Source organism: Bombus fervidus, chromosome 8 (assembly GCF_041682495.2).
Source record: "Bombus fervidus isolate BK054 chromosome 8, iyBomFerv1, whole genome shotgun sequence".
Classification (NCBI taxonomy): domain Eukaryota; kingdom Metazoa; phylum Arthropoda; class Insecta; order Hymenoptera; family Apidae; genus Bombus; species Bombus fervidus.
The window spans coordinates 10,523,167-10,536,510 of NC_091524.1; the positions used below are offsets into that span (position 1 = coordinate 10,523,167).

A 13,344-nucleotide genomic window follows, 5' to 3' on the forward strand; every position below is an offset into this window, starting at 1 on the left:
TTGCAATTAAAACGTAGTATATAGCACGTATAATCGATAGATGATTTTTCTGTGAGGAAAAAAATTTTTTATTTCCTCCGTGTAGTACAAACGGACTAGTTGATAGTGTGATACACGAGTTACGACAACGAGAATCGATAAAATAGTATACGCGTGCATTTCCATTATCGCAAGGAGTTCTGAAGTAGTTTTACAAGAGACCGGATCGCATTTGAGAAATGCATCTCGGTTACACGGTAAGATAGATTATCCATTGATTTCACCGTTAATGGTTAATGAAAGCCTCGACGTAATCGGTCGTTTTATTTTACGAGCAAACGAAGATTTGCCCATATTGTTATTTTCTTCTCTGAAGATTCATTCGCGGTGAAATCGATCGAGTCGAGTTTCACTTCAAACACCTTTACAATTCGAGTTCTCGAGCACTTGTAGAGTTAGACAATTTGCATGCAAGCTCACACAGTGGCGATTGGAAGCGCAAATATTCATTGAAAGAAAACAATAAACGTTAGAAACGAAGTTACAGTTATTCGTAAAAAGCCTAAAGTTTGATATTTTAACATTTTATGCAGCATTTAATACCGATTATTTAACTCTATTAATGAACATTGAAAAAAGGATGTGCTGCGATCAACTTTCACCCGAAATAGCATTTGAGGGTGAATAAACTACGATGTGACCAAACAGAATTATAAATGAAATTCTTCTTCTAAAATGGTAAAATAGTATTATACAACTTCGATTTTCGTTTTAGTTCTTCACATTCAGGAAGGAACCTGTCAAATAGAATTTCTCTGCAAAATATTCCACGTGAAATTTACGACCGCCACTGTAACTTTTTCACGATCGTAACGAAAGATCCGCTCCGATCGAACGGTATACTCCCCTCGGCGCGGTTCTTCATGCTTTCAATTTTATTTCAGCTTTTCGTGTCATGTCAGAGGCATGCGGTCGCGACAAAGCACGCGATACTTTAGCAAGAAAATCTCTGTCACCAGGTTCACGAACAGGATCACGACGTGGAAGTCGCAGCAGCAGTGGAAACGCGTCGGCCGTCTCGACGAAATCGAATAAGTCCCCACCGAATCAACCGAGCAACATGACGGAAACCGTATTGGAAAACGTCACCGTAGAAATTCTCGATGCCAAGACGTAGATCCGCTGAAGAACGGAAGCACAGCCCTCACGATCATCGTTGCCGCGCCATTTTCCTTCCAACGACGATCGCGAGGTCGCCCGCAATGAAAAGATCGTCTTCGAAGCGACTTAAGCAATCTCTTTTTCAGAACGTACAAAACTGTTATCCTAATCACGTTTCTAAAATCTATTTTCTATTTCCTCTTTTTTATTCGACACGGAAAGATTCGCTCGTTTGCGTCTTACGTCTGCTACTTTGGTACAAAATTGTAGAATTGTTTATTAACGTGCGTTTGCATACTAGACATTCGTTGTTATTATCGATCATGAAACAAAGTTCAAAGGTAATATCAAAGTTATGTATAATTTGAGAAATTCAGATGTGGGAAACGATATTGTGATTTTTACTAATTGCGAGATAATCATTGTTTAATTTCGGTTTGAGAATGATCGAGTTTGTATTTGCGATTTTGATAAAGCTAGACAAACGTAACTTATGGTACCGTTAAAAAGGGTTCAACGTTCGAAACATTTTGCATAAAGAAACGCGGACAACCGCGTCGAATTCACCGTAGAATCTTATCGAGGATCTTATCGAGACGCGTTTGAAGTATCGCGAGCAAATTCTCGCAAATAAATTCTCATAGGTCGTTTAGATTTTGTTGCATTTAAGAAAGAAGGCAAGAAATTTAGGGAAGAAGCATAATTCTTTTCTACGAGTAAAGAGGGAAGCTTAGCCTCGCGATTCGTGATTCTATTCGTGAGACGAAGCTTCCTCGTTTTCGGTCTATTCGTTTGCTATTGGTTCGCGTTACAGACGGGTTAACGAAATCTGAAGGCGGAACATAGCAAAGACGATGGAAATTTCGTGTTTCCACGTCACTCGTCCAGGAAATACGAAGCTTTACGTCGATTTGCGATGTTTTTCGATGTTTGGACCAAACGAAAACGTACGTTTCGCCATTAAAATGGTCACTTATGCTAAAAAGATTCATCGCTTTCAAGCTAAACACTCTCTAGCCGATAAAAACGAATTCGTATTTTATAAACGATACTGTCGAATCTAGTAACACTCGACGCGTTGGTCGATCTTTCTAACAAAGTTGTAAGCGCCAACTATCGTTTTAGACGAACGCTAAAAAAGAAAACGGCGATCCATCGACGATCGCGGAACAACAATCAGCCAAAGTCGATCCAGATCGGCTCGTCCGTGAGAGATAATCTTCGTATCCATCGCGTTCTGTCTTTTATCTCTACTATCCTATTGTATTGTGTATTTTTAATATTACACCAGCGTACAAAGTACTCGATTTTTTCAACGTGAAATGTAACCTTACGGCATATGCACTCACACATACACACACACACACACACACACACACACATACACATACATTGACTCTACGTTTTACTATCCACAACGGATAGTTTGTCGAGTAATCGAAATCTTAACTAGAGCTAAAAGATGGAACTCGGGTGTCGTAGTAGCTGCGCTTTATCGTATGTAGGTATTTCAAATCGTCAGCTGGTCTGATACAAAATCGATACATGTTATTATTGTACGAAGGAATAGAGGAGGTGTCTGCTGCGGGAAACGCGAGATTATTATCGATGACAAGAGGATCGCCTGTGGAAGACTCCCTGGCAGATCCTTTTCTGTGAATTACGTATTCCCAACACAAGATATCGACTGACGAAGTACCGATCGTTCATGCCAGAAGAAAGATAGCAATCTTCTCTGGTTTTTCTTTTCGAGAAGCCAACACGAATGGGACCAGACGAAAAGTGTTTGAACCGACATCGTGGGGGTAACGCTACGCATACTTTCTTATATACATAGCGTAGCGAACCAATTAAGCCGCGTGATATTTAAGCACACCATCGAGCAGAAATCTATCTGTTCCTTGATAAACATGTTTAAAGTAAGGATTAACAAGAAATCGTGCGCGATCATGTTCGTTACGCGTAACAGGAAACGAAGATAACGGTACTTACATGTACGTATTATATACATGGGGGTTACACGTAAGCTCGGCACGGTCGTTTCTCATCGCCGTGAGATTCGTAGACGTTACACCCGTTCACCCACGATCGATTGTTCGTCCGACTTATCCTTATCCCTTATCGCTTCTTATCGAGCGCTCCATAAGATTTACTTTCACATGCTTCTGAACTTTGCGAACGTGTCTTACTCGATCTATTCTATAGCCGCCTGCCTCGTGAGACAAGCTCTGTTCATTGCTCGAGAAAGAATATTCGTCAAAAATGATAGTAAAAGAACGGTTCACGTGTTAAAAAATTTGAAAGGATTAATTTTTCTCGCGTCAACTGTTAGTAAGTTTACTATAAGAACAAAGAGATTGAAAGAGAATAGAATGGACGAAATCACCTCGAGAGGCTTCACCTTAGATAGAACACGACCAAACACAAATTGTACACGTTTATACGACTGTATTAGTTTATTATTAATTGCACTAAATCTCGTTATCGAAAGCTAACGTCGATTCACGATGATACTTTATACACATACAGACACGCTATATCGATATATCTACACGCGTACACACATTGAAATCATCTTTTTTTCTTCCCGAGTAAGTAATGAGAATCATCGATAGTCCGGTACGATTGTATCTCAACAATTTAGTGCCTGCGCTCTCGCGTACATAGTACATATTTACATATAAAAAAAACAGATGAGATTAATTAAATAAATGAATAAATATATATAAATCTATATATATATATATACCAATGTAAAAGAAGAAGAAAATTATATATACATATATAATACTAGGCTTGGCACTATTTGCACTATTTGTAGATTAATTTTTTGAATGCCTAGCGACTGTATCCACTCTGTGATCTATGTGCAACGTATAGCTAACAGATTCTTCTTGCTATCGTCATTGTTATATTATTGTTAATTATTATGATTATCATTATTCTTAACATTTACAGAAGATAATTCATAGATATTATATAATATCGTGTAAGCTCGACTCGCTTAGTTATTATCGATCCCGCACCTAAAATGTACTCTTGTCTTCTGCACACATAACGATCAATTTGTATAGCACCCTCGCCGTAAAGTATCAACTAAATTTAGGGATGTCTTTTTAACGATTAACGCTATCTTAAATCGATCATTTAACGATCATCAATAATGATAACCGAGATTGCGCGATTTAAGCGATAATTGAATTAACGAGCGTATGTGATATTCGTGGAGGATTTAGAATGGAATATAAAAGTTTAAAAACAAAATTTAAAAAAAAAAATGATAAAAATATGAGAAAAAAATATGTAAAAAAAGCAGACAAAATAAGAAAGAATGCAGCTGCGTTTTGTGAACAAGAGAGACGAGCAAATGTTTATTAGATAAGGATTTAAGAGGATAACGAGGAGGGTTCGATCTGATCCGCAAACGAAATTCGGGGAAGGTTTCAGTTTTCGGATAGAACGTACCCTCCAGTGTTCCATATCTAATTAAGTAACCAAGACTCGATATATCGCGTTCTTTGTATCTCGACGAAATGTCCATTGAAACAATCTTCGATTTATAATACAGCTCTGTGGAAAGTAATCGTTCGCTTGTAAGAATATCTCTAGTATAATAATTAACGCGATTTAGAGCAGTATCGATTAAGATGCTTTTCTCGAGTCGTTAGTTTCCCTCCGCTTTAATGATAACGAAAACAAAACAAAGGAAAATTAACGAAGAGACAAGCAGTGTGCCTCGTCTTTATCACACAAAGACACTCGCTCACTTTTGTAAAATCTCTTGTATCGTAAAACGATGAAATGTTCCGCTCTTCATCGCGCCCTCCGATCCAAAGAAACGTTTCCTACATAGGAAGAGTAAACGATTTTGCTCTGTTTCTCGTATAATCGTCGATAACGATCCAAGATATGGAAACTTACGACTAATTAACGTTTCATCCTTCTTTTCTCGTTAAATTCTCTTCTTCCTTCGTATTCTCCTTCCGAATACCTAACGATCAATCAAATCGTTGATTCGTCTCGATTCATTTATCACAGTCGATCGTTTCGATCTATTCCAACAAGAAATCTTCGTTCCTTTGAGAAACATACCTTTCAATGTTATATAGATTCGTGAAACGACTATATAAGGAACTTCGAATCAGGGACATGAAACTTAAGGATACAGAGGAAGAGAAACAGGAATCGTTCGGAAAATTGTCCAGTATCATCGATCATGGGACAGCAAGTCCGTACTTCTTGTAAAGAAAGTCGCTTAAGAATCCTCTTGTGATCCTGGATCGATTTTTAATAATAGAATCGTCCGAGAAATCAAGGCAAGCTGTTGTTCTCTGAACTGTTACAGTTTATAGATACACGGAAGAACGATACTGTAATCCAAATATGGGGAAGTGTTTGGATTACTTCTCGTTCACGTGGGACTACGTCGTTCCGACAAAATCGGTTTTTGATGCCCAAACGAACTCTCTGTGACGATACCAACTACATAAGTACTTGTATATGTACTCATCACTGTTCAAGTAAATCATCTTATAAAGTTCAACTAGTGACCACTTTTGATAACTTTGTGGGTAACTCGATCGACGACGCTACTTTCTTCCGCGTTCGTCGCGTTCAATAGAAACTAACAGAACACTTCGAAAAACCGGAAGACGCAACAAGAAACACAAGAACCCGATAATTCTTACTGACAACGATAGAACATCCCTAAATCAAAAAATTAGACAATACCTTTGTCGATGCTGAATCCGAATCAAATTGATCAAAGATGAAAAGATCGAAATGAAAGATCGTCGGTCCGCGAGGAACTATCTTCGTCAGTGCTTTGTCGAATTACAATATACATGCATATATAATAAATATATAAAACGTCCTTAGGAAGCGATCTTTCAGCCGAGACTTTCGTGATTTTGTAAAAATTTCTTGTTACACAGCCTTGCCTGCGTAACCCTTTCGTATCCAACACAATTTATTCGATTGTATTATAAACGATCGTTCAATGAATATCGTTAAGGTCCAGTATTCATTTCTTCTGAACATTAGTAATATTATTGTAACGAATTAATGTAATCATCGGCACCGCCTGCTTTTATGGGACTACGTAGCGTGTACGCACGTTTGAGCTTCTGTAGAATTAACATATATTAAGGATAAGCTTAGAAGTTTCGTCTGATCGCATTTTGTGCTTAAATTCAATGATCCGTCTCTTAATGTTCGATTACTATGATCGTTGGACGGTTCGCGATGAAGAAATGTTGTGATTCGATTTAGAATAAATAACGTAAAAAAAAAAAAAAAAAAAGAAAAAGAAAGAATTATTATATACTCGTCTCGAGATATTTATATACATATGGTATACAGATACACAAATACGATATAGTCGTAAAATGTAGGTCTCGCTTCTCGATTACAAAAAGAAAAAAAAGAAGTAAAATCATGTAAAAATAAAAATTAAGCTCTACACGATTACATGCTACGTTGTAAAACACTAAGAGTATTTAAAATGCAGGATTTCTAGATAGCAAAGTGGAATCTTACGGAAACGTAACTTTTCAGAGATTATAACGTAATATCGTTCGACGCAGATGTTAGATGAAACTCACGCGAGAAACTTTTAATTAGCGATTAGGTACATATTGTAGAATTTCCTAGCTACTGCGCGTGGATGGGTGCGGGTAAAAAACGAGTATGCGAGTCTCTCATTTTTCGATTTTCAATATTTTATAATGTCTGGTATGTAACGAAAGTGGATATTGTTAAATTTTTGGCAATATACTACTCACACTATTTTACTAGCGGCTTAGCCTACCTTGTACCCTTTATATTATACATTTCATATTATAGCTTGTAACGGATAAATTAATAATCTATAACAATTGTATTTGAAACTTAATTATATTCTGACTCTTTGAATTCGTTTTAATAAAATCTTAATACACTGTACAAATTGTAGACTCGTTTTCTTCCTCAAACAGGAGTGACAAACATTTTTCTATTCTTTTCTATTTTTTTTCTTTTTTGTTTTTTTTTTTTTATACAAACAATGTCCAGAATTTTATATGAAAACTTAATTGATACAACTTTCTGGATGTTACTTTCCGTACCTCCAAAAGTACTTTTGAAATTATTCAAATATATATTTACAAAGTCATAAATACTGTACATTAATTAGAAATTTCATTTATAAGAATTTTTGGCCCTCCAATCGAGGAATTCATCGAAATCGGTTTCGTCTTCGCTGGATACATCTTCATCTGTATTTTTTTGTTTTCTGTCAGTAGCCTGCACCTGTTCCTTACGTTTCACAAGATCCATTACCCTAGCAAAATAATATTTCGTTCATTCATTATGATCTATATCGAGTCAATTAAATTCACTGTGATTTAAATTACCTAGACCAATGTCTTATTTGTTCCTCTATTTCATCTAATTGTCTTTCTGTTGTTGCTTCTTCTTGGTCATCTGCAATAATTTGCGCAGACTGTGCCGCTTCCTCTTTAATTTCTTTCTGGAACTTCTCCCATTCCTCTTCTATAGGATTTTTATATTCTACGTTACGCACCTAAAAATCCCCACATAAACTACTCAACTTAACATTATATTACTACAGAAAATTCTTGTACAATGATCTTACTTTAGCATCTAAAACTGGATCATCAAAAAATCCTTCTGGAAGAGGTGGTTGATTTGTATCTTTGCCTCTCTCTTTTTCTTTTTCCTCCTCTACCTCTACATTTTTCAAATCTTTTTCATGTACAGGTTCTTTATCATTCTCAGATTGTTGTGTTATTATAGGAGTACTTGATGGTATAGTGCAATTGACTTGTTTAGGATTATCAAAGAAATCTGATGGTAAACTTGACAGAACTTGTGCTGACTGTGTAGAATTTTTTAATATACCCTTTATTTTCTTATTTGTTGATGATTCTTGTGAAGGAGACGTAGGCCTCTTAAACGTTTGAACTTTTGTAGGATTTGTTTCTAGTTTTGTTTTCTTTGCTAATATGATATTTTCCTTATGAGTCTTTGAGTTTAAATGTACTGGCCAAACTGCCTCGCTGCGTACAATGGTCTTGCATAAAATACACATAAGTTGTCCTGCATCTGTATATGTGTTTACCATGGTTAAGGATTCTTCAAAAATATTTTAGTCTCTAAAATGTTATTTTTTGAAATGATAATTTTATGCAAAATATACTTAACTTTTATTACTCTTAAGTATATAGAATATTAACAAAATTTTGTTATTAAAAAACAAAAATTAAAACAATATAATGCAAAACGAACTATATAGAAAAAAAATATTAAAATATATAAAACCACAATAAAAAGGATATTTTGCCAGCGGCGATTCAATTTTTTTAACAGCTCCTATTTTCTTTTTGTGTTCACTCATAGCTTTACGTAAATCATCTTGTGTTAATTTCCTTTTGAGTGACATTTTCAGAAATAAATTACGCTCTTAAGTAACAAACACAATTCACAATGTTTAGGTTATGTTTTGTGCGCTTCTTGTTAGGTATCTGTAGCTCCTCTATTGTCAAGTTTTAAAATTAACTAACATTAATTGATGCAATCAAAATAATTTCTAAACTACGTCTAGTAGAGAGAATTATTTTTATATATTTATAACCTTTTCTCATTGTAGAGTAATATTATTAAATAAAAGAATATATTTTATAACTGTTGTATGTTTTATAATTTTTATAATTCTTAAAAAATTATTTGTTCGGAAAAATGTATTTATAAATTTTATTTATTAAAAGCATTAAGCTCTCTCTCTATTGCTATAATATCCAATATTAATATCAATAATTCTTTTAAATTTAATTATAAGACACAAGGTGAAAAATTGTGGCATAACGCAACAGATCAAACATGGAGAATGATATTTCTGTATCATGTGTCAATCACGATCCATTGACTGTAGTCGGATCTTGCAAATTATGTTCCAGAGAATTGACTAATGCAGAATTGTTATCAATAGTAATCAAATGTGCCAATTTTGCAGCAATAAAACATAAGGATCAGAGGAGAAAGGATGAAAACGAAACACCATATATAAATCACCCAATAGGTTTGTAAAATTTTAAAAACAAGTTTGTTTTATAAAACAAATATCAAACAAAACAAGTATATAATCGTAATTTTAAATTATAACATGCTGTGAAAATATTTTTTAGGAGTAGCAAATATTTTGGTACAAGAAGGTAATATTCATGATCCTGTTGTAATTATAGCAGCTCTTTTACATGATACTGTAGAAGATACTGATACTACATTTGAGGAGATAGAAACTCAATTTGGTACAGAGGTTCGTAACATTGTTAAGGAACTAACCGATGATAAAAGCTTACCAAAAGTAGAACGTAAAAGATTACAAATAGAGAATGCCCCTAAATGCAGTCATAAAGCTAAATTGATAAAGCTAGCAGATAAATTGTATAATTTAAGAGATCTTCAAAAAGCTATACCAGTTGGTTGGTCAGAAGATAGAGTAAAAGAATACTTTAAGGTAATGGAAGACTCAGTTAAGGTAAATATTAATCAATTCTGTAAGAAATATTAATTACAGTGGGCCAAAGCTGTGGTTGATGGATGTCGTAGAACTAATTTTAATCTAGAAAGAGAGCTAGATCTAATATTTGCGAAGAAGGTATCTCAAGATAGAGAAAATTGTACATGTAAAAGGCCATTGATATCATAATGTTAATGTTTTATTAAAACAATAATTTTTAAATTAAACATTGCAAAATGTAGAAAAGGGTAAAAATATATTTGAAACATTAAATATTATATAATATTACATGATATTTATAGAAAGATAATAGAAGTTTTTATATTAGATATATTTTTTATTGACATACAAATTTTATAAGATATACAAAAGGTTGACAGATCTTGTAATGATATTCTGTATGTCTTATACATTCATACAAGTTATTCTTAACCAAATAATGTATCCAGTAAATATATTTTAATTTCCTAATTTTTATTATATTTGTCATAGAACCACATCATATATTTTGCCAATGCTTCTACTTCCTCCACAGTAACAGCGTTATACATAGACGCTCGAATTCCACCTACTGATCTGTAATTAAATATTATTAGGCTTAATTTAAAAGATAATAAAACAACAGTATGTGTGTGTAAAACATAGTTCGTATAATTTTTAACGTATATATATGATACATACAAGTTTTATTTTCCACTTTTACTGACCTGTGACCTTTCAATTGAAGCATTCCACGTGCACTCGCACCAGATAGAAACTCTTTTTCTAATTGTTCATCGTTTTTGCCTATCCTAAATGGCACATTCATTCTACTCCTTACGTCGGATTTAACTGGACATGAATAGAAACCATTTGAGTTGTTGATCATGTCGTATATCTTTTGACTCTTTGCAATTGCCAGTTTCTCCATCCCCTCAACACCACCGTGTTCTTTGATCCATTTGAAAACTAGCCCAACTACGTATATTCTAAAAGTCCATATAAATTGGCAATAAAAATTTAAAATATTTTCTTATTTATATACAGAATTCATTATTATACAAATACTTACTGAAATACCGGTGGTGTATTGTGTATAGAGTTATCAGCTGCCAAAACAGTGAAATCGAACATTATTGGACAGAACTTCGAAGCATGACCGAGAACATCATCTCTCACTATCACGAGAGTCACACCAGCCGGACCGATATTTTTCTGCGCACCAGCAAATATTACAGCAAACTGAAAGATATATTATAATAATCAATTAATCGGTATTATGATAATTTATCTACTCATTATTATACTTAATATTTATCAGGATAAATATTACGTACTTTCGAAACGTCGAAAGGTCTTGTAAGTATATTCGATGACATATCAACGACCAGTGGTACTCCGTTCGTTTCAGGGATATAATTAAACTCAATTCCTGAAATAATGAGATACTTTCTGATTATTCACATTGAGGCTATTGTTTTGATTTTTTGTATTATTATTTAGTTACCGTGAATTGTTTCGTTTGCACAATAGTAAACATAAGACGCATTGGGATTCAGATTCCAAGTAGATGGATCAGGAACTTCCGTGTATTTCGTAGTTTGTGGCAAGACCAAATTCACTTTGCCATACTTGGCCGCTTCTTTCGCCGCTTTGGCCGACCACGTGCCTCGAAAATTGAATTTACGTTAAAATACAAGAAACTATCTACTTTTATTTTTAGATAATGATTATTATATCTATTGTTGGTATTGGTAGGTTGTATATTTTATAGCGCAGAACAATGTTTAAAAATGTACCAGTTACTAAATAGTCTGCGGTATCAGTTGCCATCATATTTAAAGGAACAGCGGCAAATATACCTGTTCCACCCCCTTGCATAAACAAAATTTTATAATTATCGGGTACGTGTCTGTAAAATTTAAACCATTCGTTATTTCGTTTAGAAACATGTATCAACGCTAGAAGTTACTCATAGATGCTTTCTAATATTACTCGAGACTGATTAACGAGAGTTATTGTTCAAAAGAAAATTATATTTCTTATATTTTCATAATAACTTACAGTATTTCTCGCAACGTTGCTTGTGCATTTTCAATAACGCTTTTGAACTCAGCTGATCTGTGACTCAATTCCAAAATACTGATTTGAGTATTACCATAGGCGAGCAATTCTCGTTGTACTTGTATTAATACCTGCAAAAGAAACATACCGTTACACAGTAATTTATTCCTGATGAAGAGAGACATGAATATAAACAAAAAATTAATCTTGAAAGGAAAAAATACCTCATGTTGAGATGTATAGATTAATTCAATATTTATTATCATTAATATTGACGATATTAAACGTGCGTGATAACTGAAGAAATAAATTTGATTAATTTTAATTCAACGAATTAATAAGTCGTATAATATATATAATAAAAGTATTATCAAATTGCTTGTAATATCTTACATGAATGACTACATGCAAATAAAAATAATCCTAATTGAAAAAAAGCATTTCAGAAACAGTTTGACAAGAAATATTAAGTGAATGATATTGAAGATCATAATATTTATGTAAATGTCAATTAATACACACGAGCCTATGGAAATAAAAGAAAAAAAGAGAAATATCTTCACCTTTCATGAATCATATTTCTATTTCTATAATTCATCTTTTCCTATGATCTATGAACTAATATTAACATAATGTCTTTATTTTAAAAAATGGAGAAAAAGTAAAATTGGAAGACTAAAAATAGTAGGCTCGATTAAAATATGTAATAATTTCAGTGTTACCTGTTCCGGAAGTTTGCCTGGTCCGGCACCAAAATTGATCACTTTGTTCTCTAAAATATTGGTATGATTACTCATTGCGAGATCTCTACTGTCTTACTCGAAGGCTGATACTGAACTGAATTTGATAAAGAAAATAGTTTCAACTCTCCGTGCCTCGATATCTCGTATACACTCTGGCAGGCTTATCGTACTAAATTATCGCTCTTTATGTTGTGTAGTCACTTTTTGCATTACTTTCGATGTTATACACCAAAAATTATTGATTTCTAAACACTCTGCACAGTTATAGATCGTTATAAATCGGAGCCTTTTCTTTTTCGTTGCATCACGTACTTGTACTTTCTCTTTACACCTTTCTGTTTTCTTTGTAACCACTTTATGCAACTGACTGCTGTGAATTCTTAAAATTTATTCAGATAAAGATAAAATTAATAAACCGTGTCAATACTAAACATTGTATGCACACATTTGATATGTTCTTTTATTTTGCTTTATGCGTAGTATGAAGACCTGTTCAACGGGTCTTTATGAGCAAGGAATGTGGATTTAGGTCTTAATAATTTGTTCTTTTATAATGATATGATTACTGAAATTCGCTTTGTCAAACGAAGCTGCGGAAATGTATTAAAACTAATGTTAAAGGATTGATCACTATTTTGCAATAATTGTATTCTGAAGAGATAGTAATGATTTAGACAATTTTTGTCCTTCCTTGAATCTGCATATGTATCTTTTTTATTGTGTAAAAATATTATATTAGTACCTGTTACAAAATAGAGTAGAACTAATATAACAATTATATTTCCATAAATAAAACAATATTATAATATATTTTGTGCTCTTTAAAGATTCCTCTGATAATGCCCCCAGCAATGTTTTATCTACTGATTACGAAACTGACCTATGTGACTAACACGTGAT

General features: G+C 33.6%; 5 protein-coding genes across 10 annotated transcripts in view; 3 read left to right on the plus strand and 2 right to left on the minus strand.

The window, feature by feature from the left end:
* Positions 1-1,492, plus strand: part of Jus (EB domain-containing julius seizure protein) — a 41,910-nt gene extending 40,418 nt beyond the window's left edge. For 2 of the 5 annotated variants that reach the window (XM_072008148.1, XM_072008149.1), the window contains exon 7: positions 999-1,492. In XM_072008148.1, the coding sequence (XP_071864249.1) occupies positions 999-1,156 (158 nt within the window). In that variant the 3' untranslated portion in view covers positions 1,157-1,492. Of the gene's footprint in view, positions 1-923 lie in introns of all 5 variants that reach the window. The other 3 variants (XR_011800372.1, XR_011800371.1, XM_072008146.1) reach the window with 3 other exon arrangements.
* The window catches only part of LOC139989657 (short-chain-enoyl-CoA hydratase), an 80,096-nt gene that overhangs the window by 43,320 nt on the left and 23,432 nt on the right, over positions 1-13,344 (plus strand). The window lies entirely within an intron of this gene.
* LOC139989658 (zinc finger protein 830) lies at positions 6,723-8,595 on the minus strand. Of its 2 annotated transcripts, XM_072008153.1 has the most exons (4): positions 8,464-8,595; positions 7,775-8,238; positions 7,533-7,702; positions 6,723-7,459 (listed from the first exon to the last, which is right to left on the minus strand). In XM_072008153.1, exons 2-4 carry the CDS (start codon positions 8,228-8,230, stop codon positions 7,318-7,320), a joined length of 768 nt encoding a protein of 255 aa, XP_071864254.1. In that variant the 5' UTR covers positions 8,231-8,238; positions 8,464-8,595; the 3' UTR covers positions 6,723-7,317. The 2 variants fall into 2 exon arrangements, with proteins under 2 accessions (XP_071864254.1, XP_071864253.1); XM_072008152.1 differs by lacking the exon at positions 8,464-8,595 and having other exon boundaries at positions 7,775-8,393.
* Mesh1 (Metazoan SpoT homolog-1) lies at positions 8,901-9,941 on the plus strand. Its single transcript, XM_072008154.1, has 3 exons — positions 8,901-9,217; positions 9,324-9,655; positions 9,716-9,941. The coding sequence occupies exons 1-3, from the start codon at positions 9,019-9,021 to the stop codon at positions 9,845-9,847; spliced, it is 663 nt and encodes a 220-aa protein (XP_071864255.1). The 5' UTR covers positions 8,901-9,018; the 3' UTR covers positions 9,848-9,941.
* LOC139989655 (phosphoserine aminotransferase) lies at positions 10,112-12,569 on the minus strand. Its single transcript, XM_072008145.1, has 8 exons — positions 12,424-12,569; positions 11,702-11,832; positions 11,437-11,549; positions 11,145-11,306; positions 10,975-11,069; positions 10,710-10,879; positions 10,366-10,626; positions 10,112-10,234 (listed from the first exon to the last, which is right to left on the minus strand). Exons 1-8 carry the CDS (start codon positions 12,496-12,498, stop codon positions 10,126-10,128), a joined length of 1,116 nt encoding a protein of 371 aa, XP_071864246.1. The 5' UTR covers positions 12,499-12,569; the 3' UTR covers positions 10,112-10,125.